We start from the raw sequence: 26,815 nt of genomic DNA, 5'->3' as shown, positions 1-26,815 counted from the left end.
AGGTATAGCTGGGCTACAAGGCGGCTGGCGTGCCGACATTTCTCGCGTACCTGTGTCAAACGGCGCCGACTAGTTATCGTCGCGTGCATCGCGGCGTGTTGTGCGCGTACATCCCGTGTACGCGTTTTCTCTCTCGCATTTGCGCCTACCTAGCGAACGCAAAGACCGCTAGTGTAGCGGCGCTATAATTTGCGATCCGGAGATCATCAGGGCGACACTTCCCATATTTCAGGCCGCGAGCTTCTTCTCCGATCTTTTCTTTTCTTGTTCTTCCGAGGCATCTATGTGGCGCAAACATCCTACGACGGGCGAGACGAGGTTTGTAGCGAGGGTTATTAGTTAACACTCTTGGAGAGGACGTGATAACCGTGTAGATGTTGAAAACGCTGGGAAAACACGGCCGTAATGCTGTGACGTAGCGTCCGTTCGCCGCGCACGTATGCCACATGAAGGCGGGGGTCATTGGGCAGCCGTGTACTCCGTTTCACGTTGCGTAGAAGCGCACGTGCTTGTCTGTGCGTGGTGGTGTAAAGCATCGCTTGCGTCGCCCGCATCACAGCTTGCATCCCTTTGTAAGCGAGCATCTTGGTTTTCCCCGGGCTTTCTCGCTTAGCGGCGACTAGCACGGTGGTTGGTCGGCGCGAAAATATTTTGCGCGTTCCTATCGCCACCTCGTTTGTTGATGCACCGTTCTTCTTTACTCACTGCGTTATAAGCCCCTAAGCGCGTTGCAAACTTGAGCAGAGAGCGAAGACTCAAGTTTCGACCATTGGAATTCTCGCACGGAAGTAAAAGAGAGAGGAATTGCTTCTGGGCTAAATATGCTGCGCGTCCTTTCAAAGTGTAAGAGCTAGAGCTTGTGACAGTCTCGCTGGCCGATGTGTTACACGCGCCCCCGGCACGGAGCAGCGGGCAAAAGAAATTGCGGTGTGCCGGGGTAAGGAGTCGTCTTTTGCGCAGAGGCATGTGTTTTCGAGCCTCTCCAGCGTGAACTCTTTCGCTTCGCGGATGTGTTTCGACTGGCTGCTGTCTCGCTTCCCTGGACTACTGTAAGTGAACGCTTCCCATGTTCGGGCGGGCATGACGCCGGCGCTCGGTCCACGCTCGCCGGAGCACGTCTGGTTGGCGAAGAGTGCGAGACGAGCTTGTTTCGTCAGCGGAGCGAGCGGAGAGGAATTCACTTTCGCATGATAGACCCAGTCTTGCGCAGAGCGGCGCTGAATGCTTTCGGAATGGGATGATGAAGATGGGAAGTACAGCAGTGCGCGTAGGGAAGAGAGATGCAGATGCAGATGCCACGCAGTAAGCGTGTAACTAGTCTTCGTTCCGTTTCCTTAGTACGCGTTACGTCTCGTCACAACTTCAGCTGCGGTTATGAAGCAATCTTCTCTACGAATTCATTCGGGGCAACGCGAGAAAACACATAGTATCTCTCAAACCAAACTTTGCAGGGATGCATGCACACTGTTTAACTTCGCGCTAGGAAAGTCCCGAGTGTCTCTTTCACTACAGCACGCACTCATCTATCACTCTGCACTCACTGTGGGCACGGACCGTCACGTACAATATTTAGAGATTACTTCTACTTTGACATTCTTTCCGCCCTAGCGTTTTGTTGGAAAGGTTTACCGAGGTGAACGAACCGGGCTCGCCGTAAAAGCAGCAGCTGCACATTTTCAGTCGTGAGACACTCTGTGTCTCTTCACCCACAACTTTTTCGGAGCGTGCGTACATAATGAGCGTCCATTAAGCGCACTACAAAGCCTGACCAAGCGCGTTCCGATGTAGGGCCATCTAACGTTTAGCGACAACGCCATTGGAGGACTTCTATACCAAGCTCTTTTACCAAGCGGCGCCCGCTGAAATTCAAAACCTTAGAGGGGCGCTTCTCGAGCAACTGTTCATTAGCCGAGCTGTGGAAGATACTCATTAGTGGAAAGGGGCGTGCCACCCGGTCGAGATCACGAGCAGTGAGCTACCGATTGTTTTCAAAGGCAGGAGGACGGCGCGTCTCGCTCGATGGTGCGCGCATTCCACTGAAACCTGCGCGCATGTATTCGCGCGCAATCGCTCGCACGCGCACAGTATAGGGACAGCCGTGCGCACAGAACGCGTGCGTGCTTTTGTTCTTCGACCGAACGGGTCCCAGCCCTCCGTCGCTATCGCGAAACCTCCCGCTGTACTCCCACGGCGCGTTCGGGGTCCTTTTTGTCTCGATCGCTTTGCATCCAACGGACATGTCTTTGTCCTTAATGTTATAATAAGCTCCCTCTCGCATAATGACGTCATTCCAGCTGTGGTGTACGCTGTAACCTTCGCTTCTGGCCAGTCTATGAACGAGACGATTGATTTGGATTGTACGGGTCGAGTGTTTATAAGGCTATCTGCAAGCTGTGCACGCAAACGGATTTTGCGCTTCGAGTTACAGAGGGGCCTGAACAGAGTTGCGGCGCGGGAAAGTTAGCCGTTGCAATCCATCGCGTGTTGTCCGGCTGTTTTATTACTGATCAGCTGCGCCGTATACACTAGATCTCTTGGAGAAGGGTACAGAGCTGCATATGTGCTGGTCTTGAATATGTGGCGGTGGTAGCATCTGGCAGTAATTAACTGCAGCTGTTAGCGATTTTAATTTGTTTTCTACGCTGTAAAGCTCCGAAAACAGACAAAACCCGCTCTCGTGAGTGATGAAATGCAAATGACAGACGTAACGTTCCAGCATGCAGTAGCGTGGTGGAGTAGCACATGGTGGAGTAGCACTCGATTGGCGCTTGCACTCCAAATAAAATATGCACCTTTCGGGACACTTTTGTCCACGATCAATAATCATCATCTATTTTCGTGCAATTCTTTTCATTAACACAGCGTGCTCAGTACTTCCAGGTCGCGACCGGCATGCGTGTATACAAGGTTCGGTATGAAAGTATCAATCGCCGAGTGTTAAAGACAGGAGGTGCAAGCATGATCAGTGGTGATTATTGTTGGGGTGCATGACCCTTATTGGTGCAATACTTTAAATGGCAATAAATCATTAATTTTTTTCGTCTTGTAATGCAGTGTATACAAATAACAATAAGTATGACCTCGGTTCCTGTCCGCGTTTAATCTTCTCTTAACCTAGTGTGTTCGTTTGCCGCCGATACTTATAGTATAGAAGCTTGCATAACAAGCATCCGCCGTGGTTCCTTAGTGGCTTTGGCGTTGCGCGCTACCAAGCACGATGACGCTGGATGAAATCCCAGTCGCCGCTACCGCATTTCGGTGGGGCGAAAAACAAGCGAAAAGAAATACCCCTTTACCGTGCATTGGGTGCACGTCCGAGAACCGCAGATGGCCTAAATTAACCCGTAGGTCCCCACTTCGGCGTGCCTCATAACGAGATCGTGGTTTTGGCACGTAAAACCCTGGAAGATATTTTGGCCTATCAAGCGTTCCTCACCTTCTTCAAATTTCATTATCTGTAAGGGCAAGCTTGTTCAACCTACAACAGCTTGTGAATTGTTTACGAAAATTTGCGATGTGCGCTAAACGCCTTATGGCGATCCAAGTCACGCGCGACATACGCGAACTTGTGTTTTTCGTGCAGAAATGGAAAAAAAATTGTGCAACTGTTGGCAGAGGATAGTCATTGAGTTGACGTAGCGGTCCGAATAAGACCAGATGTTTGACGAGAATAAAAATAACGTTAGCAGGCGGCCGGCACTTAAGGTAAAATTTAGAGTGCAGTTAAGGAAATTACGTTGTATAAATAAACACGGGTGAAGCGTAAAGTATACATATTTTCACGCGGACCGAGAACTCTGTCGACCTTTAAGATCTGGTCAAGCTAGGTGAGTTGTCCTCAATATTGACGCGCGCACTGCGGTGAAGTGTACACGTGCTGTAGATGCTATCAGCCAATAGGAAGACTGTGGTTCCTCAAGCTATTTGGACTTTACGACCTCCTTTATCTGTGCCGTGGGCTTTAACGTGTGTGTGTGTGTGTGTGTGTATGTGTGTGTGTGTGTGTGTGCGTGCGTGTGTGTGTGTGTGTGTGCGTGTGTGTGTGTGTGTGTGTGTGTGTGTGTGTGCGTGCGTGTGTGTGTGTGTGTGTGTGTGTGTGTGTGTGTGTGTGTGTGTGCGTGCGTGCGTGCGTGCGTGCGTGCGTGCGCATTCACGCAATGTAGCCTTCCGTTTTCATTTTCGTGTCCCTTATTTCCTTTTTCTCGACACCCAGGGAAGTCGGTGGGGATTACACCCATTCTGCTATTGACTTCTTTTCCAATTTTCTTCTCTCTCTCTCTCTCTTACTTGGTTTGCCTGCTGTGGATTACATGCCCCGTTACAGTGATGCACGTTGCGTTACCACCATCATTAACCAGCCGTATGCAAACACCCCGTCAACAAACCGCAAATCTGCACCGTTGCGCACCATTTAAGCTCTCGGCTTTCAATTTAGTTAAGGCTGCACAAACATTAAACCCTAAAGGATGCAATGCTGCTGCAGTAACCATCAGTCATATGCACGCTAATGGAACGGTCGAACCATAACTGCATAGCCAGCATGCCTTATTAAACAGCGGGGAAAATGCGGCGCGTCGACGGCGGAGTCCCACTCCGATTTCCCTCTCGTTAATCAGAGTCAGCAGCACGTCGTCTCTTCGGTCATTTGCGAGCAAAAGGCGGCTCGGGCCAAGAATTCTTCGGGCGCCCCTGAAGGGGACAGCAGCAATGTCGCCGGTGGCAGGAGTAACCCCCTCCCCGAACCGCTCGCCTGTTGGCGGAAGACGGCGACGTCTCCGTGGCGTCGGCGACCGGCGGGCAGCATGGCGGACTCTCCCGTACCAGGCGTGACCTTGCACGAGGATGCGGGTAGCCTGCTACTACTGCTGCTACCGCTGCCAGAGCACGTAACGGGAGAGTAAGGGGTGCGGTGACGTTTACGGCGCCGGCCGATCTGGATCCGCGAGCAACCGAAGAGCTCCTAAAGACCGGTGCTGTTGCGTCCGTGCTATATGCACGCTGTGATGTACCGCGAACCGTATGTGTTGCATGGTGCGCAGGGCGTTATGAATTTGTAAACTTTGTTCCACACTTTTGTTACTTAGAGATTTGCTGCGACTTTTGCGAAAACAATGAGTACCCGGTTTCGTGGGAACTGAAACGGGAATTTCGATGACTGCTTTCCGGTTCGTTGTCTATGTGGCCGTCTACAGCAAGTTTTGTGAAAATACACATTGGCTGAAAACAACCATTTGCCTAAGCTACGAAAAAGCATTTGATTCAGTAGAGATACCAAGAGTCATAGAGGCATTGCGTAATCAAGAAGTACAGACTGCTTACGTAAATACCCTGGAAAATATCTACAGAGATTCCACAGCCACCTTAATTTTACACAAGAAAAGTAGGAAGATACCTACAAAGAAAGGGGTCAGACAAGGAGACATAATCTCTCCAATACTATTTACTGCGTGCTTGGAAGAAGTATTCAAGCTATTAAACTGGTAAGGTTTAGGAGTAAGGATCGACGGCGAATACCTCAGCAACCTTCGGTTTGCCGATGACATTGTTCTATTCAGCAACACTGCGGTCGAGTTACAACAAATGATTGAGGACCTAAACAGGGAGACTGTAAGATTGGGGTTGAAGACTAGTGTGCAGAAGACAAAGATAATGATAAATAACCGGGCAAGGGAACAAGAGTTCAAGATCGCAAGTCAGCCTCTAGAGTCCGTGAAGGAGTATGCTTACCTAGGTCAACTAATTGCTGGGTACTCTGGCCCTGCGAAGGAAATTCACAGAAGAATAATTGGATCGCATACGGCAGACATCGTGAGCTCCTGACTGGGAGCTCACCGTTATCATTGAAAAGGAAAGTATACAATCAGTGCATTTTACTGGTACTCACATATGGCGCAGAGACTTGGAGACTGACAAAGAAACTTGAGAACAAGTTAAGGACCGCTCAAAGAGCGATGGTACGAACAATGTGAGGTATAACTTTAAAAGACAGAAAGAGAGCTGTTTGGATAAGAGAGCAAATAGGTATAGACGATGTTATAACAGACATTAAGAGAAAAAAATGGCGCTGGGCAGGTCATGTAATGCGCAGATGAGATAACCGTTGGACCGTTAGTGTGACAGAATGGGTACCAAGAGAAGGAAAGCGCAGTGGATGACGGCAGAAGACTAGATGGTGCGATAAAATTAAGAAATTTTCGGGTGCTGGTTGGAATCGGTTGGCGCAGGACAGGCCTAATTGGTGATCATAGGGAGACGCCTTCGTCCTGCAGTGGACATATATAGCCTGATGATGATGATGCCTAAAATTTGTTTCCTTAGTTTATTCCTCTGTTTATATTCTTCTATTAATCGTTTCATACTCTTATATCGCTGTATTAGTTTTCTTGAAGCCCCCTTCTTGTTGCAAATACGTTCTACACCAATAATTAGCCTGACTTAGTTTCTAATTACTGATATTCCATGGTTATATGAATATTGAATGCACAATACTGTCTAGAATGTAAGAATCATTAGACATGGAGAGCAGCAGCATAAAGGCGCGACGGCCGAAAGCTGGGCATTGCAAACGCAAGTCTTTGAAGCATTTCACTGCAGTATTCAGAAACCGGGCGCGAAAGACTCGGCGCGCGACCTTTGTCTGTTTAAAATTAGCCATAACGCTGCGACGTCTTCCGTTGCAGCCTCTGTCACCTCGCTCGTGTTTGTTTTGGACGCGAAATAGCGTTCATTATTTGCTTTGGTGAGGAGTATACAATTACGGGCACGTTTGGTTTTGTTTCGTTTTCCTTGTATCCTCGCCCCCCCCCCCCCCCTCCCCGCTAATGTGACCCTCGGAGTGTTAGGCAGCGCCGCTCGGGGCCTTGGCGGCGGATGTAGTAATCATTTTAACCGCTGGGTCCCGCCTGCGATTAAAAGGATGTTCTAAATCTGCCGTCATGGCCATTTGAGCGGCGCTGGCTAACACTTTCATGGTCACATGTTGTACACATGCACGAATACCCACGAAAGTGTGCGGGAGAACAGCTACCGCCGTTGCTCAGTTAATAGAGCATCGCACGCGTAATACGGAAGTTGCGGGTTCGGCTTTCAGCGGTGGCAAGTTGTTTTTTCATCCGCTTTCGTTCCCTTTTAGATTAAATTTCTGCTATTCGATAAAAACCGCAGCTAATTTTCTCATCGTACGGTTGCTTCGTACGTTTGCGCTTAGCATAAAATTGAACCCCTTCGGTTCACCTTCTTTCTAGCCGTTGCGCTTTTATCCGCGCTGTGGCAGCAGTTTGTTCAAGACCTCACAAAACTACCGGCCATGCATTTTTGACAGCCCAGTTAGCCAAAACAAAATAATTATGTTGTCCCGTTCTTGACTATAGTTGCATATGTACCTATACATATGTGTACATGTGTGTTCATATGTAAGGAACGTGCCCATGCATGCGTCCAGCTGCATGGGCACGCTCATATCTGTGCGTCTCTGTGCTCATATCTGTATCTATCTCATGCATGCTCATATCTGTAGCTTTGTTGTACTTAGCAGTGAAATTTATTTGTAAAATATGCTAACTCTACAGCAAAACTGGGGCCCGCGGGAGAGTTCTGCACGTATATTTATAGGCTATTGTAACTTGCGTTGTTTCTGAACACTTAACCGGAAGTATTTTGGGGGCTTTATGTGTAAACATACAAGAAATGGTCTATTCGTACCGCCGTAGTTAATCAGCTACAACCGACCCCATTGATTCCGTTCTTTATTCCCAGTTTTCGCAGAACAGAATTTCAGAATTTGTTTTTCTGGGGGAATAAGCAATCGGAACGAATAAGTTGAAGGTCGACCGGATGAATAGTAAAATATTTGTGTGCCGGTTAATTCGCGACTCCCCCTCCCCCTCGTCTTCTTTAATTTATTTATTCCCTTCTTGGACTCGTAGTCCCCGCACTATTTCATGAATGAGTACACAAATAACCAACAGGCGGAGACACAGCTGAGGCGTCTTAATGCTTTGCAGACGCTAGTACATAACCACGGGACAGGACATGGAGTGTCAACGCGCCTCTTTTACTCAGTGGTTATGGGCGTTATGCCGCCGAGCAATATGTCGCGGGAGGCAGGAAGAGGAGGAAGGAAGATAGCAAAAGAGTAAAGGAGTAAAAAAAGGCGCACATTCGATTAGTTACCCTACGCACAGAGAAGGTGGTTAAGGGATTAACTGAAAGAAGCAAAGGCGAAAGAGCGAAACTCGCGATGCCTACAATTTCAATGAGGACAATCGATTTCATAAACTGAAGTGACGTCGGCGTTGCTTTGCAAAGCCTGTGGCGCATAGGGTCATGGTAAACGAATCTTTGTCCCGTAAAATTGTTTACAATCAGGCCCGTTTAACGCAATGCAAAGAATGTCGCGTTCGACGCAATAATGATGGCAAAAACACTCATGTGTTCTGATGTATAAGTGCACGTTGAAGGGCCCCGTGGGGTCAAAATAAGTCCATATCATTCAACTGTCATGTTTCTCGGAGCGTCAATACTGCTTTCAAACGTTATCTGCAATCAATCAATCAATCAATCAATCAATCAATCAATCAATCAATCAGTCTGCGCAAACTCGCGCTCAGAATGTGAAGGATTGAGCGCGTCGCGGTTGGCGCGCAGCGATGGCTGCGAAACGCGTGACGTTTTTCGCCGATCTACTTCCGCGTGAACAAACTATTTCGACAACAACAACATCAATAGCAGCAGTAACAACCGCTGCAACAACTACAACAACAATAGAGATGTCGAGGAAAGCAGCCGACGACAATTAGTCTCCACGCGGAAGCGTTCATGCCTGCGTCCGTGACTAGTCCTTTTTTGGCAAGAAAACTTGGAAATGCGCCTACATGAGGAGGATATCGCTTGATCTGTGCGCTATAACACCGCTAGAACTGTTCGCTCGCCCTCTCCCTGCCGTTTTTCTCGCGGATCTCGTTTCAATCGGGCACAATAACTGTTGGATATACGAAACGTTCAGAGCTGTGATACAGAGCGGGCCAGAGAAAGTATCTCCATTTTCGGGCACATTCGTAAATGATTTTACCGGGGTCAGCCGTGTGCCTTCCTGTTGGCATGCTGAAAACCAGCATATAACGTGGCTAGTAAAACCGACAATGGAGAATGTGCACGAACCAACTTGCTTAAGCTTTTCATGCTCCTAAACTTACAAATTTACGTATGCTACGTGATGCCTGCGGTTCGAAGGATGTTCCATTTCCGCCGCTATGGCCGCGAGTGTTACGGGCCTACACTCCATTGTCAACGTGAGCGCTCCATTCTCCATCCTTAAGCTTTTTCGGCTCCGCGCATGTCGACGCCGTGCTTACAGGCGGACACAGCGCTCTAAACCATGCACCTACTGGACTCTGTACAACCCATTGATGCAGCTCTACGAAGGCATACAAAACAGCTTCTTCGCAAGAGCTGGGCAGCTTTATGTAGTCCGCTGCATACTGGAAGTGGTTTTGGAAGTGTATGGCGCATACTCAAGGCTCTCCGCAGTCCCGAAATCTGCAAGAATAAAAAAAAATTAATTATGAGTTTTTACTTGCCAAAATCGCGCTCTGATTATGAGGCATGCCGTAGCGGGGGATACCGGAAATTTGGACCATCTGGGGTTCTTTAACGCGCACCGAAGACTAAGCACACAGGTGTTTCCGCATTTCGCTCCCATCGGTCGGGATTCGATCTCACGACCTCTTGCTTAGCAGCCCAACACCATAGCCACTAAGCAACCACTGCCGGTTCTGCAAGAATACAATGGCTGCTTTGTGCATAGCGACTGGCTAGTCACCAAAAACTCTGGCCGAGGCATTTGCAGACCTTTTTGTCTCTCCTGTCTCTAGTGACACCACAAATGGCTACCTTCCTTCTTTGACAAGTCAGAGTACTATAATTGCTTCCTATGGTCGAGCTGCCAGATGGACGAGGCAGACTTCGCTCTTGAGCAGCTGCAACACACGCTTAGCCTCTCCAAACGCCGCGCTGCCCCAGGTGAGGACGGTGTGACGTACCAAGCATTGCGGAACGTTGATAAGAGTTTTCGTGACCGTATATTGGACGAGTTTAATGAAGTATGAAGAACCTGTGTAATTCCTGCGAAAGGAATTCGTCCGTTGTAATAGCAATTTTAAAGCCCGGATGGCCTGCAGCGCACCTCAAGTCCTACCGGCCGATATCTTGAACTTCAAATCTCATAAAGTTAATTGATCGAATGGTCCTGTTTCGCCTAGGTGCTAGGCTAGAGAAACTGCATTTCTTCCATGATGGCACGAGTGGCTTTCGTTGCCGCCGGTCAGCATTGCAGACCTGGTCTCCGCTCTTGAATTTGCTAGAGGAAACCAGAACTCCACCTACATGCTCTTCCTAGACATACAGCAAGCTTTCGACTAAGTTCCGCATAAGGCGATTATTTTCGCTTTTGCAACCACCGGAATTTCGGGCCCGCTGCTCCGCTTTGTGCACTATTTTCAATCAGAGCGCCAGATGAAAGTGCGTGTCGGAGAAATGACAAGTGAATCCCGCACTGTGAAGTGCTTTGTCCCACAGGGCAGCGTTTTATCGCCGCTTCTATTCAACACCGCACTTGCCGCGCTTCGACGTCTCTTGCCTCGAGACGATGACATCCTTGTGGGCATAGCTATCTATGCAGATGATATTGATCTGTGAATAAGCGGACCTTCGCACTTTGGTCCGCGGCTACATGCAAGCTTGCAGAGAGCTCTGAACGCGACTTCGGAGTACGTGGGTGAAGTTGGCCTGCAGATATCGCCTACTAAGTCGGCTGAAATAGCATATCGTCATAAACAACGCGCTCGTCGAACAATGGGCTGACTGTTCCTTGACGACACGCCGGTAAGCTGGGTGCGACAACACTGTTATTTTGGCTTAATCGTAGGCGACCGCATCCCTTGGCGTCCTGCTGTTAAATTTGTGCGACGCAAATCGCAGTCTCGCCTCAAGTACGTGGCCGCCTTGACTGCTAGAGGAGCCGGCTGGGACCAAGCAACGGCTCTGCAGGTGTACCAGCCACCCGTGCTCTCAGACATGTGTATGCGTTACCAGACCTGAATGTTCCACCTAGTTTGATGGCCCAGCTGGATCGAGATCATCGCGTTGCCCCTCGACTAATGCTTGGATTACCTCGAGAGGCGCAATCTGTTGCCTTATTCACTGAAGTGCATCAGTTACCTTTGAGGCTTCAAGCAGAAGAGAGAGCTCTATATCAGATTGAGTGTCTGCACCGCTCATCGAATGGTCAATCACTCCTTGATCGACTGATTCACCGACCGTTTTCACGCATGGGAAAAATGGCGGCATTATTTATGAACATTGCTGACATTTTTGAACATGCTGCTCCAGTTACGCCTCCGCCTCCCAACGATATCACTAAAGAGGTATTCCCCATTTATCGCACAATCCCTGACATACACATAACGTCTGACATGCCTGTTTCAGGAATATTCCAATTGGCTCAGTCGTACATGTTCGTAAGTTTCCCAGATTATCTTCAAGTATTCACAGATGCATCTGTACATAGTCATGATCAAGGCGCCTCTGCAGCTTTTTTCTGGCCTTCTACTCCAGTACGACATATATTTCATATACCCCTTCCAGCCTCGTCAACAACTGCATAGCCAGCAACGACTAATGTTGCACTGAAATACGTGGAAGAGGAGTTCACCGCATCGAAGATTGCCATCTTTACGTACTCCAGCGCTACCTTTAGCAGATTGCAACGCAGTAAAATTCATTGTCCAGTTGTGTGTAGAATTATTGACTGTGCCAACAAAATTGCATTGCACGGGGTATTTCTCGTTGCCCAATAAATACCTTCACACGTAGGGGTCGGCTGAAATGAAGAGGCTGATCGGCTGGCTTCAACTTGCGCTCTTAACGACTGTGTCGGCCCTGAAATTTTCTGCAAGCCTGATGACGCTTGCCCGCTGATTCGTCGACACGTACTCAAGCAGCATCCAGAACAGCGCGCCGCAAATGGAACGTTCCTGCCACGTGTTCCTGCTTGCCTCGTCGCTCTAGCGCATTACTACTACTCAAGCTAAGGGTTGGCTGTGTGAACGTGTTCGAACGTCGTTTATACCGACAGGGACGTGTGGCCAGTCCATCGTGTACGGCTTGCAGTTGCTGTGAGTCACTTCAGCACCTGATATAGCAGTGTCCCGCTTTCAGTGCGCAGTGCTCGTCGCTAGTGAGAGACTTTGATCCCCTTGGCCTGCGGTGTACGACACTCGACGAATGTTTGTACCCCAGTGGTTGTGCAATCAGGCTCATTGATCTGTACTTGCTTTTCTAGAATTAACTAACTTAGGTTCGCTTTTGTAGCCTCTCTCTATTTTTCAGATAAAAATACCTCAGACACCATGGTATTTTAACATCCTGTAGTAGCGTGACCTGCAGTGAACGGTCCTACTGTGTGTGATCTGTGCTGCGTGTATTCTGCTTTGTTTTTGAGATTTGTCGTCTTTTTCTTTCCTTTTTCTTCCCCCTTTTCCTATCTTCCATCTCTATATTTCTCTTTCCTCCTTTCTGAAGAGTAGGCAGGCGTTGTGCTCCTTCCGGTGGCAGCTGCCAGCCTGCTCCTCACTTTCCCTTTCCTGTCATGTGTGTATATGTTTTCGAATCAAATAATAATAACAATAATTCTCAGCGCTGTAGATCTGGTAAACAGATTATCGAGGAAAAGCGTACGAGTGGTCTCTGGGAGGCTGTGCATAGAGCTGCTTCAAGCGGCAAGTTGTCCTCTCTCTGCCTTCATTTTTCTCCTTATTATTTCTACATTTCAATTTGCAGATTCGGTTAACTTCCGGTATTCTTTCTCTAGCTGTATATAGTTTACGGTGATCGTGAGGCAAGCTTCTATAATGGTAACAGCTGCTCTTCTGACCTCGTACAGCGCTTTCATAATGGGATATTTCCGGGCGTTGCTGCTGCCTCTACTAGGCAGCGGAGAAGATGACGCCGCAAATATTTTAATGAGGCGCATAAATCGCGACCGTGTCGTGTTTGATAATGAGGTTATATAGACAGTACGGGGCTCGGTACGGTTTGTATGCCTGAACGCATCATTACGCAAGGATGAGGCGCGACTGACGGGTATCATCTTTTATTGCGTCTCTTACGACACAGCGCCGAGAGACAGCGGCTTCGTGCTTCCGCGTTTTCCGACCCCGAACCTTGATATACCAGATGGGGGTCAAAGCTAAAGATATGCAACTTTACCACCTCGGCTTCTGTAAACGCTATGTCTATTCTTCAAGTGGTTATGGTTAAGTATCACAGTTTTCATAACAACGCAACCGAAGAAATTTCGGGATGTCCTTGTCGGAGGACATGAGGCGTCAGGCAGACTTCGTTGTAATCCCACGATACGTTGGGATTTCTTCTTGCATTGACAAAGAAAAGATGTCCTTGGTATCAGGTCTGACTTCATAACGTGAGCTTCGCAACCGGTATATCGAATCAAGTTGCAATCAACCTCACAATACCTGGTATCACGAAAAAAGCTGATCTATCATCACCAGCTCTTAAACGGCTTACGCTACTATTTTTGCACGAGAACTACCGTCACTCTACAGATATCTACGCTGATGGATCTGCCTTGCCAAACAGCTCCGCGGTGGCAATCGTGATACCAGCGACAGTCACAACAATCAAATTTAAGACGACTCACGCTACAACATCGATGGCAGCAAAGATTGCAGCGCTCTTTACTGCCCTTGATTACATTGGTGATGAACCGCCACACAAGCGGATGATATTCTGCGACTCAAAGGCAGCCATCGCAGTCTCTACTGTCACCTTTACGACGCGGACCGCACGAACAGCTAATATTTCACATTGCAGAGACGTTACACCGTATAAGTGATGCAGGACATAATATAACTTTCCAATGGCTTCTAAGTCACTGCGGGATTACCGGCAATGAACGGGCCGATCAGGCTGCCCGTTCAGCCCATACTGAGGAGCAGCAGGTACCAATTACACTTTCTAGAACTGACGCAGCAGGGAAGCTGTGCCTGCTTGCTCGGCAGTGCACCATGTCACAATGGAATGACCCTCTTTAAGAAATTCTCGTCTGCACTCCCTTAATCCCACATTCAGTCTTCGAGCGCCATCACAGCTTCGCTGTGGAAACGCCCCGCTTTTGCATCGACTGTGGTTGAGCGTTGCCTTTACCAGAGCCTATGCGTTCCGCATAGGGATGACCGACACCACAACCTGGGAATACTGCGGCCATGAAGAATCGATTGGCCATATTTTGTGCGCCTGCCCACAGTACAGTCCACAGAGGGATTGCCTTCGCCACGAACTTGACCAACTGGACGACCAACCGCTATCGGAAAAAAGAATTCTACACCATCGAAGGGATCTAACGTCACAGAAGAAGGCGGTGCAAGCGCTATTACGCTTTTTACGATCTACCGGCCCTTGTGAACGTCTTTAACTGGAACGCCTTTTGTGTGTGTGCGTCTCCCAGTGCGTGTTTCTTTTTTGTTATTTTAGCGTTTTCCTCTCTGTCATCTTTCTAACCGCTATCTCCCATCCCCAGTGTAGGGTAGCAAAACTGATATCTGGTTGACCTCCCCGCCTTTCCTATTCATTCTCTCTCTCTCTTTCTCTCTCTCTCTCTCAAGTGGTGTGTGTGTGTGTTTATTCTTTATTATTACTGACACAAAGTAAGGATATGTTGGCGCACAAGTACGGCGTCGGCATACTCATTGGCTCTTGAATATGCGGTACATACAGAATACAGTTGCACATAAAACATATAACAATATACAGTTGTGCTAGTTTAAGAACAGTGGAGCCTTGGCGTATGTTGACTAACCTCGTCAGGGAGTAAGATTGTTCCTTTTATAATCAGAAACCTCAGCTTTATTGATACATCTGCGTTCGCCTGAGTTATATAAATGGACCTGAAGTTAGATAGCGTTGAAGTCATAACGTCGGCTACTTCACCAGCAGTTCTTAAAGCGTAAGTCAACCTATATTGATGTTTTAGCGGTAGTATACAGGGACGCAACAGCGGATACTTTCGATCTTTATCTGCGATGTTGCTGCTCGAGGCAGATACAATCGCGAACATTTGGCATTGTTAATATTTTTGCGTGGCGTAAAGGTGTACTAAAAGAAATAAAAGGCAACTTCAGCTGAGCTGCATGATTACTCAACTCATTAATGATTGTTCTCCTTCACGAACAGCCTCGACGTAGTGGCGTGGAAACCACATTGCCTGCCCCGTAGAAATGTAAAATAACCGCGATTTCGTCCTTACAATTGCTGCGAAGTTGAAAATGCTTTTACGCGCGATGCACCAGATAGCGTCGCGTGCTCGAAAGCCACTCACGTATGCGTGGCGTCTCGCAGCAGCGCTCTGGCGTAGATCGTCCCGTATAGTGACGCACCAGGATGCGGCAAAAAAGCCCCCCACCCCCCCGAGTTCCGCTGGCACCAAGGACTTTGCCATCAGCTGCCGTGCGAACGATCCCGGCGTCAATGTGGCGTTGTGCCAGCTTATGAAGAAGCCGCGCTTTGGCTACCGGAACAAGGCATATACGCCCGATTAGAATCGAAATTTTTTTTCAGCGCATAAGGCGGGAAAAACTGCCGCTGAACTAATCCCTCATTTTCATTGAAACTAGTAGTTGACGCGACAATTTCGTGGCAGTTGCAAGCGGCCCTACTCCTTTGCGAGTTTCCAACCTTTCTTGTTTTTTTTCCCTCACGGCTTCTCCGTGCGGTCGTAAAACGCGAGTGCGTCGTATGATAGTTGTCTCTTGGCTTCTGTCGACGTGGTCTGCGTGTATGTACACTTAGTATGCATGACTTTTTTTTTTCTTTTTATGAACGGCGGGGTAGGCTTTAAAAAATTCTGAAGTTTTACGTGCCAAGATCACGATCTTATTGCGGGGCACGCCACAGTGGGGGACTCCGCAATTATTTTTAACAGTTAAGTTTCTTTAACGTGGCGCCATGGGGTAAATACACGAGCAATTTTGCATCACGTAAATGCGGCCGCCGTGGCTAGGACTGAACCTGCGACCTCGAGCTCAGCAGCGCAACGCTCGCCACCGGACTACCACGGTGGGTCTGAGTTGCTCTCGCCCTATACGGTCACTGTAACAGAATGGTATTCCCCTGCGCGACTCATTCGTGTAAAGTCTAGAGGTATGCCCGCCTACGGCAATGCTGCGCACGCGTTGTTTTTGCCTATGCAAATCTAGCTTGTTACGTGCTGATGCCCAGCGTTACGTGATTGGGAAGAAAACTTGAACGGTAACCGTGAGAAAGCGTTACTCTTTCTTAACCTTTCTTCGAATATGAAGCGATAACGCGCAGATCGCCCATATAGAATGCATGCGTGTCGTTGCCGACAGTAGTATTGGCGGATGCGCTGGGAGCTCTTTCCTGGAATGTTTGAAAAATAATAATATACAACGTCGCAAACATTATTCAAGTTGACATTGAGAAGGAGACCCGCCGTGGTTACTCAGGGGCTATGGTGTTGGGCTGCTGAGCACGAGGTCAAGAGAACGAATCCCGGCGACGGCGGCCACATTTCGATGGAGGCGAAATCCAAAAACACCCGTGTACTTAGATTTAGGTGCACGTTAAAGAACCCCAGGTGGTCAAAATTTCCGGGGTGCCCCACTACGGCGTGCCTCATAATCAGAAAGTGGTTTTGGCACGTGAAACCCTGTAATATTATATATTATTATTACATTCAGAAGGAGACCCCAAATTTATTTAACTGTACGGGCGACTTCTTATCAAAAGTACAATTAGGAACCTTAACTTCAACGACCTTCAGAATGCATTAAGAGAAATTCGAGGTGGTATAGATGAGCATTCGCGCGTCTTCTAGTGACTCATTTATATAGTTACACGCTAAATAAGCTTGGAATTCTTTTAGAGTTGATCATGTAGCATTTTTCTTTAATAAAGATGTTGTAATCACCAGCTAAAGCCACATGATAACTAGGGGCTGCAGGCATTACGAGGTATGATTCCTTCACCATTGGTGACGAAACGCTGCACATCCCGTCAAAGATGGCAGTACCTTTTGTAAAGTGGTCTTATGTAGTAATATTCTGGAGTCTGAAGTGAGCCGCGGTCACATTGTCTAAGCAGAGGGTTAAATTTTACCCGCATCTCGATGTACATATAAGTGTAAAACGAAGCTTTCTTGCACTTTGGTATCCGTTTCTTGTAACCTAGATCGACTGCGCAGGTGCACAATGATGTCGCATAGTATTGTATCCGCTTATCTAAGGCCTAATTCGGACCACGCGTCCTGCAGCATTTCCGGACCCTTAGCTCTCATGAATATCTTATCAGCCCCGGTTGACGGTGGCGTTTGAGTAAACTTTGTGTGCTACATCTGTACTTAGTTCACACACGTCTTTTATGACGCACGTGCATAGATAGCGAACGATTGAAATGTGCAGAAATTGTCAGCGTTTGGTCTTTCGGCATTAGCGAGATCAGTTGCGTTCCACGAGCAACTGGAAAAAGGCGCTCTGAATTGCTGACAAATAAGAAAGAGGCAATAGACGTCGTCTTACTTATATAAAAGAAACTTCAGAAGTGTCTTTTGCTCAGTTATGAACGTTGCACCCGTTCCTAAGGTTCAGATAGCTGCAGAACAAGGACAAAAGGAACGTCCCGAAGCCATGGACACATCGTATATGTAAAGATACCTGCGCATTGTATATACCATGTGTTGTGCTTCAAAGTGCCGTTCTGCAAAACTTAACAACCCCTCGCTTACATGGACAGACGTCAGGGATGTGTTCTGCCTGACTGTATTACTTTCCACTACTGAGCATAGCTGGCATAAACAAATCGCATGCACAGGTGTTTGAACCGGTTCTGAAGAGGTGTACTACAACTGAAAGCGGTACTGTCCCGCAGCTTCCGTCACACAGTGGAATCTATCCATTGACGTCACTTCTGTATACGTCAGCTCACGAATAACGAGCTGACGTGCACGGTAAAGTAGCGCTGACGCGCGCCCTTATCTTCTCTGCGACCACATCCTTTAACGAGAAAGAACACAGCGCCCCACGTTGCGTGGACTGCTATATCAAGAAAGTGACGACACGTTCCGGGACACAGTTCTCTATCAGCACTAAACTGAAGTTGCCTTGGTCGGTGCAAGCGACAAAGACGTAAAAAAGTACAACGCATTTATGCGTGCCTGTTGTGTACCTGTTGACATTTTATGCGTCCTTGTTTGCACATTCTGTGCGCGGTTCGTCATTGTGCCGCGATCTGCGCTCGAGCACAGAACAACTTTCGCAGTAAGCTAAAATCCGGATTGACATAAAAAACGTGTTTCCCTCGACAGGATCTTCAAAATTAAACAAACGATAATTTTAATATATACGCGTTGCTAGATAGGCAACATCTGTCTGCACAGGTGGTTTATGCGCTTTGGTGGACACAATTTTTGCAAATGTTTGGTCATCAAACACATAATTAACAGAAATTCACTTACTTCTTTTTGTTATCATGATTATGGTGCATGTTTATATTTGAAACATTAAGGCAATCGTATTTGAACACAACTTCACTTTGATTCTCCTGAAGCGCTTGTGTTTCGTGATATTCATCATCAAATTTGATACTCAGTCAGCTAATTTCGAGTTCAGGGTCGTGGAGCTCGACACAACGCCAAGCCGTGAGGGAACGTCAACAGGAGGGAAAAAGAAAAAGTCACTCGTTGTTATTTTCACCAGCCGAGAGCGACAGCTACCCGCCATGGTGGCGTAGTGGCTTTGACGTTGCGCTGTTAAGCCTGAGGACGCAAAATCTAATTTCGGATGCGGCGGCCGCATTTTGATTGGGACGAAATGCAAAAGCGCCCGTGTACCATGCATTCGGTGAAAGTTAAAAAAAAAAACATGTGGTTCAAATTATCCCCAGAGTCCTCTATGGGCTACGGCGTGCCTCATAATATATCTTGGTTGTGGCACACAAAAACCGTGCAATCTTATTTTTTCTTCATTTTTAAAGCAAAAGTGCATGTGTCATCAGCTTTGCCCTGCTCACAAGCAATGTGTCACACGCAGTAAGCTACGTCACAATCGGGGATTGACATTCTGTTGAGATCAGCGCTTCTGAATGCGAAGTTAGCTCACTCATTGTCAAATTTGATGATGAATATCACGGAACAGAAGCCGTCCGGTAGAATCAGTCAAAGTGAAATTGCCTTCAAACAAGTTTGTCTCAACGTTTCAAAGATAAACCTATACAATAATCATGAGAGCAAAAAATTAAAATTTTCTTTAATTTGTTTTTGCGACTCTAATTTGTCGCAAAAATGGGGTCCACTGAACCGCATAAACGACCTCTGCAAGCAGATTTCGCGGAGCTTGCGTAGCATTTCTATTAAATTCGCAGTTAATTGAACTTTGAAGACAGTGTACATATTTTCGTCGCTAAGACTCGTGGTGGTTTATTGTCATCATCGTCCTGCGCTGATTGACTCTATTCCGCTCAAGCTTGAAGTATTTTATTCTAAGTGCACCCGTCGTGAGCCGCAATCAAACACGTATTGAGAGTGTTTCATGAATCATCCGTTGTCCTTGAATGAAGTATCTGACTTTTGTATAACTGCCATCATGTCGTGACGTCATTGATTTAGTGGATATATCGCTTATAAAGGCTAAATACTCATGATATAGGCAAATAAAGGAGTGGTTGGTCGCAGGTACTTTAAGTGGTCCTGTGGTCACTTAATTAAACATTCCTGGGACACGAAGAAAGTTAAAAGTAATCACAGGGAAGAGTGGAAGATATTAGGAGAGATGAATGTGAATTTTCAGTGGTTTATGAAAGAACTTGTATCTTATGAAATACCGACAGTGCGACAAAGCTGACTGTTAAGCGTGTTGGTGCTGATATTCAAAAAACATTGCAGTGCATCAAAACCTATGTACAAAAACACTCGTTTGCCACAAGGACAATCGGCGCGCGAGAAAGGCGGCGAGAGAGATTTTGGTGAGCGGAGTAAAGAGGTAAAGAGGCGTGCGTTTTCATTTCATGTCGTTTATTTACTGTCAATGCCGTTCGGCGATGCAGAGAAGAGTGAATAAACCTAATAAAACACGCGGATTACTTAGAGCAACACAAGTGCTTGAGCAGCCGTGAATTAACCATGGAAGAGTCAGTAATGACCGCTAAACTAATTATGTGCAGTAAATCTGTTGGATGGGGCGCGACGGGGTGTCTACCATGCTTCTACATGTGTCCGGGTGGTATCTTCTGCAATGTTTGCAAACGAACGTTAATGAAAATATGAAGTCCAACTAAATTGAAAATTTAGGTTTCTCTATTAAATAAATTCCTCATTCTTAGCGAAAACAGAGTTTTCGTAAGCGAGAAAATGACGAGAAGGCAAGCTCATATCATCTGAAGAATTTTACGACAAGGAACTCATCTAGTTCCCAGCCCATACAGAGTGCAAATCTACCACCACTCCCAATCTTAACGAGTCTGCCCATCGTGTAGCGCGAGGATTCATTAACCGCGCCCGATTTGGGAAGCCTCTGGCCGAGAAGGAGATGGAAAGGAAGGATAGGGATACAATTTTCTTATTCAATGACATTACCCAATTCTATAGAAAGTCGAGGTGTATATATACACATCCAAGCCTAAAAAATGAACAGGTCTCAGGCGGTCTATTGGACGCGCCTTCAAACCAGAACTCACGCTGTTAAGAACCGCCCGCTGAGATGCAAGTTTTGCCAGCCAGTTGCGACAGCGGCGGCAGCCTTTTCTTGGAACGCCACCGTTACGTTCTAGCCTCTTCGCCATTGTGACTAAACGCGCTCGGCGGACCAACTATTGTTACTGAACCCGCCACGGCCAACCTGGTCTGCCGCGAGCGGGGGAGTGCCCGCGGGAACGTCTACTGAGGCCTCTTTCCACGCGCCGTTCAAGACGCAAGACAATGGGCTAGCGGCCGCGATGCGGGGGTCAGCTCGGGGAATAAAAGGCACCTTTCCTGACACAAGCCCCGAGTTCTACCAAGTCCGGCTGACCTCGGTTGGGGACCGTGAACCTCGCGCAAGGATGTGTGTATGTGAGTGTGTGTGTGTAAACCGCCCCGCAGAGAGGCGACTTGTTTACGATGACTGGACGGCCGTTTCCGTCACCTGGGTATCGGGGGAGGGCCGAGTGTTTATAAACCGCTGTTGTGCGGATGCTCAGGACACTTTCTCAAGCAGTCATCTTAGACTGATGTACTTTCTCGCATAGTCATACTAGACTGATGAACGGCATGTAGATACTGTAAATAAACCCATATTCCTCGTTCTCGATTAGAAGTAGTCCTTCCCTTCATCAACGTCCTCAGCGTGAATAAGTTGGGCGACGGAATGGGCCAGCTACCTTCTAATTCATGCCGGACTCCAATCTTGACAACGGGTTACGAGCGATGGAGCCCTTAATCCTAATAACGCGAGCCCAGTACATCTTAACCGCATGTTTCCGGAATCATACCCTGATACCAAATGTAAATTACGTGATGAGATAAGAGCCACCATAGAGCATATACTCTGGGATTGCGAAATACTTCAGAGGAAAGTTGCAGTCCTCCCAAATGAAATAAGGTCGTGGTGGAGAGCCGCACTGACTAGCTGAGATGTCCAGGACCAACTTTGGGCCACCCAGCTAGCCCGGGAAGCTACGGAGACAGGGTCTGTCTGCTGCCCCCGGCGCGGCCTAGACCCAGGCCATCAATTCGCAGGATATTCAATAAAGTTGTCACACACACACACACCAGCTGTTGTGGACAATGGTACCGCAAATGTGACGTCTTGACTGGCTGATTCGCAGAGAATGGCATATAGGGAGGTCACGTGGGGATAACTTTTGACGTGGGCGGTTCAAATTGAGGAACAGCAGCGGAACTTTCGACGGCAATTTTCCACGCAACAAAGTGATATATTGGCACACAGAAAATGATCGTATACTTCTAGAACAATAATCTATTGATTGAACTCGGCTTAATATTTTCATTCAGCGTCCCTTTAAATATCACCCGCAGCGGTGGTGTCTAGCCTGAGAGTGTAGCCTGCATTGCACAGTGCTTCACATTTAGTGATCGAGTTCTGAAAGCAAGTGTCGACTAACAAGTCTCTCTTTCTCGCCTTTTGCTTTTTTTCACGCATGCGCAGTTTCGACCTGGAAGATGGGCCGGGCGGTTCCGGTGGCGGCCGAGCGCTGCTCGAGGCCTCGAGCCCCTCGGGCGCAGGCCTGGTGCTCAGCAACTTCCCGCCTCAGCGGAGGGAGTCCTTTCTCTACCGCTCCGACTCCGAGTTCGAGATGTCGCCAAAGTCTGTGTCGCGACACTCGTCCATCGGCAGCGAGGCGTGAGTGCTTCTTTCTTCCTTTCTTTTTCCATGCTACCGCCGCCCCCATCCTGCGATTGTTCTCGCAGCTGTGCTTCGGATGAAAGTGCTGTAAAGTGTTGGGCAATAACGTCCCACTGGAATCGCAGCTTCAACTGACGTTAGCCAATCATTAACGGAAGTTTGAACCTTTATAACACAGCATAAATATACAGAAGTGTGTTGGCACGCAAGTGCTACAGGAGGAAATCCCAACGCAAAACTCTCAGGGGAACCTTCTATCGGCACTGCATTAGCCGATTACAAGGCAGAGGGGTCCTAATCAGTAGCGGGTGTACAAAGGATTAGAATGGCACAGTGGAAGCACACAATATTGATAACATAGTAGTACGAACACCCATACAGGTTCCAACATGTCAGTATAAGGTATACATGCATCGAGAAGTATGATGCAGAATTACAGAGAAAAAATATACTGAGCATCATTTTGTTCGCAAGGAAGTGGCATAGGAGGTAATGCGATTAATTATCTGCAGCACAACACATACAAGTATTGTACACGTTATGCAGGAACGACACATATGTACAGGACAAAAAAAAAATTGCATTGCAAGAAAATGAAACTTTTACCGGAGGAAAAGAAATTGAGGTATAAAAAATTTCGTTTCGATAATCGTACATGTGATTTCTTTTAACCTGGTTTTAAACTGATGTGGCATTCCAATGATATGGGATTTCATTGGAATAACTGATTGTATGTTCACCACGAATCCGCATGATGCAGGTTGAATAATAGAAAAAGCAGTTCGGCTGTACTTAAAAACATGTCTAAGCTGCAGAGGAAAGCAAACCAGCCTCTTCGCTTAAAGTTCCGTAGTTGAAGAAAAATCCGCGTTCGTCCGATAATCCAACACGGCACTATCGTTGTCGTGGCGCAGTACCTTTACATCTGTATGCCAAATTAGCGGACAAGTAGGCTGCCAGACAGCGTAGAAGAGCTAATTGAGTGTCCCGAATAAATTTTGCACCTTTAAGCGCAGTAACATGGTGCGTGGAGGTGTACGTAATAGGACGAAATTAACAACATACGTATAAGCGTAACACACCTGCACGAAAAAAAAATACGTTGAATTCGATGTTACAGTTGCGCTAGAAACACAAAATTATTGCCGTGAAACCAACGTAGACACTTCGCGCTGGGATCTCCACCAAGTGGCTGTCCTTTTTGCGTGTGTGTATTGCGCGCAATAGCGGTAGTTTGCTCGCTAATAAGTGGAATGTAAAAGTCGTATTCGATCGGACACAGATCGAAATTACTTGAAATTTGGCGTGTACAACTGCCTTATTGCGAAAGCTAGTAGGTACCGTGTGGGCTACCTCTCGAAGTTAAATAGATATACGAGTTTGGGGCCTCCGTTAGTACGTGCTTCGGAAAAATGCTGTTACATTTTGGACAGAAGCAGTCCATTTATTGTAAACTAAAATAATACACAACCGAAGAATTCTATACAATAAATAAAACAAATACTGCATAGCAGTGCCTCAATATAGGACGTCCTCGCCAAGTTCTAATACGATCGCAGTCTACTTTTTTACTTCATTACAATTCTCTAGCATCCTCCTGCTTAAGTTTCTATAGATGATCATATAAAGCTTGAACACCTTCAGTGTCATCGCGCCAGTTATACTGCAACTTAGCTTCCCTTCCCTGCGCTTCGCGTCAAAACAAACCGCTAGGTACCGAAATACCAGCGCATCATCCTCTTAGCAACAAAGTTCCCACGTGCCGACCGGGCCTGACATTAACGCGCGCGCTATGTTTAATTTTTCGAGGCTCCCTTCCGCACCCTTGGACCGGTATCGTTATCTTAGGAGTGCCTCGTTCTTCTAGAGCGTCGCGTGTGGTTTCTTTTTTTCTGTCTTTTTAAGCCCAGATTTAAATATAGCGCGCGACCCGCACCGGACGCAGCACGCGGCGTCCCTCCGAAACACGGAGGAAGGAAACCGTGCTCCGAAATAACGCCGCACCATAGCGCCTTCGGAAGCTAGCAGTCATATGTAACCTCCGAGACGGCAAGCGCATCACTGAAATCTCGGAAGCCGGGGCAAGATGCCTTGCATTTGCGAGGTTTCCAAATTGTTGCACAGGTGGCGCCCCTAGATTGCGTCGGTGCTGGCGGCGGTCGTCCTGTAGTGCTCAGCACCGCAAATAGATGGCGCGACCAACTTAAGCCTGACGACGCGTGGCCCGCACATTGCTGGTTAGCATCGGATCGCTAACTTTAATTATTCCATTACCAGGCAGGCCTGCGAAAAGTACTTGCATGATTCTGGCTTCTAACATCGATGCGGTTCTGCCTAATTTTGGATAATTCCTTATTTCACGCCAAATCATGTTTGGACTAGTTCGCTGCTTCCCCCCCCCCCCTCCACCTTCTTTTTTCACTTTATTTTGAGTGTGTGATGTAGACCTAGCCAGTTTCGTCCATACTGCATATGTCCGTGAAATGCGCCGTTCGACGTATTTGCGGTTCAGTAAGGCAACTGCAGCACCCTCCTCCCCCTCTCCCTCCCTCCCTTCCGGAAATGCTGGGACAGCTGCAATTGTTGAACATTTCAACGCAAACACTGAACATTGTACAAGATTGGTGCTTTACAGATAGAAATAAATATGGTAAGATTTTATTGTGACTTCAATACATTAAGTTTTGCTGTTTTAACACTATGTCAAGCGTTCCTAAACTATCGTGTAAATAAATGAAATCAACATAATAATACTGTAACTGTCTTATTTTGGAACAAATTAGGGGAACTAGCCAGTAAGAGCAAAGTGTGGCGAGATCTTACGCTGTATGTTTCATAATTTTTATAGCCTCCCATTACCGAATAGGGCAAAAAAATATTGCTCGCTGAAACAACCACGACCATGAAATTTCACGACAATGTCGCGCTCGCTCTTCCCGCCGTATACCGCGCCCTTCTCATGGGGAGTCGGTTTCACCCTATAATGACACTACTAAAGGCAAAGCACGCTTTACAGGCTACTGCGTAGCTGGCTTGAAAAGCGGCGTCGCTCGGCTTGAGTTATGTCCTTACACGTCACCGGCGCACTTTCTTTTCTGCGAGGGAATCGCTTTTGCCTCAGCAAAAAGAAAACGCTTCACATTGCTGGTCGTTAATACCAACATGCTCATTACACGTCGCAAATCCCTTCCGGAAAGGGAAGTAATGTCTCTCGTCAGAGCGGCATAGCCGGAAGCACACATCGCTTGTCCGTAACAAAAGAAGGGAGCAAAATAGGGAGATCTCGTGGCTCTGATCTTAAATGAGGTCTCCCTCATGCGGCAGGGATAATTTGCACTTGCTTTCTAACGTGGGGCCCGACATGCCTTCACGCTTTGTACACCTCTCAGATTCTTAAGCGGAAGCAATTATTTTTTCGATATCAAGAAAAAAAAACACAACATAAACAGACAAGAAAAAAAAACCTGTCCTGCGTTCTGAGCCCGCCGGATTTACTTTTCTTCTTTTTCAAATGCTTTCGCCTTATAATCCCGCCAGTTTCTTTTATATTCGCTGGCTTCGTTGCTCGTTGGCGCCGCTCTTGCTTAGTTTATAGACTCTGAAGCACGTTCCTGTGTGAGCAGCGTAAAACAACAAATATTGAGCAGGAAGCAAACGAAGGATTCGTTGGTTTCTTTCTTTTTTTTTTTAGTCAAACTGGCCTTGTAGACGTTGCAGGCAGATGTCGTTATTTCGTTACTTCCGCCAACGAATCGAAGTCTGGAAAACAATGTCGACATCTCGGGCCCTTTCACTTGCAGGACCTCTGAAGATAATAGATAAGAGGACTAATTGACAGCGCATTTCTTGCTTCTATTTAATGTACTTCCTGTATAGCTCAGGTTACGTAGCCGCCTTTTGTGAAGCCGCGCTCGTGAAGACATTCGCAAATTACCATAATGTTTTGTCTTCTTATGTTGCTGAGAATGTTTCTATCTGGTGGACAGTCACGCGTACTAATTTACATAACCTACTTCTTCCTACGCAGTATTTGTCTAAGAGATTGCCTTATGGCACCACGTTGCCTCTCTCTCTCTCTCTCTCTCTCTCTCTCTCTCGACGGCAGTGCATTAAGTATAACGGGGTCTTGGTTGCTATTACGATGCACTATTGCCTGCCACGTCTCTGTCAAAAGCTAGTTTTTTGAACACCCATACTAATATTTAGCTATGGGATCAGGTGGAGAGGTTAGAAGCATGTGCTTCGTACTGTTTCATTTAACTTCTACATGGGCGACAGCGCTGTAAGTATGTCGTAGACTCAAGTGCACCGGAATTTCATGGCGAAAGGGGTGCAGCCGACTAGGTTCCTGTGTTTTTTTTATTTTCATTAAACATTATGGAGCC

The 26,815-nt window shown here is 47.2% G+C and overlaps 1 protein-coding gene across 7 annotated transcripts in view; it reads left to right on the top strand.

Moving 5' to 3' along the window:
• Positions 1 to 26,815, top strand: part of dnc (phosphodiesterase dunce) — a 696,777-nt gene that overhangs the window by 503,129 nt on the left and 166,833 nt on the right. For all 7 annotated transcript variants that reach the window (XM_070524785.1, XM_070524787.1, XM_070524784.1 and 4 more), the window contains one exon: positions 22,233 to 22,427. In XM_070524785.1, the coding sequence (XP_070380886.1) occupies positions 22,233 to 22,427 (195 nt within the window). The remainder of the gene's footprint in view (positions 1 to 22,232; positions 22,428 to 26,815) is intronic.

Source organism: Dermacentor albipictus, chromosome 9, assembly GCF_038994185.2.
Source record: "Dermacentor albipictus isolate Rhodes 1998 colony chromosome 9, USDA_Dalb.pri_finalv2, whole genome shotgun sequence".
Lineage (NCBI taxonomy): Eukaryota > Metazoa > Arthropoda > Arachnida > Ixodida > Ixodidae > Dermacentor > Dermacentor albipictus.
The sequence above is the reverse complement of the archived record's forward strand: the minus strand, read 5'-3'. Positions and strand labels throughout refer to the sequence as shown.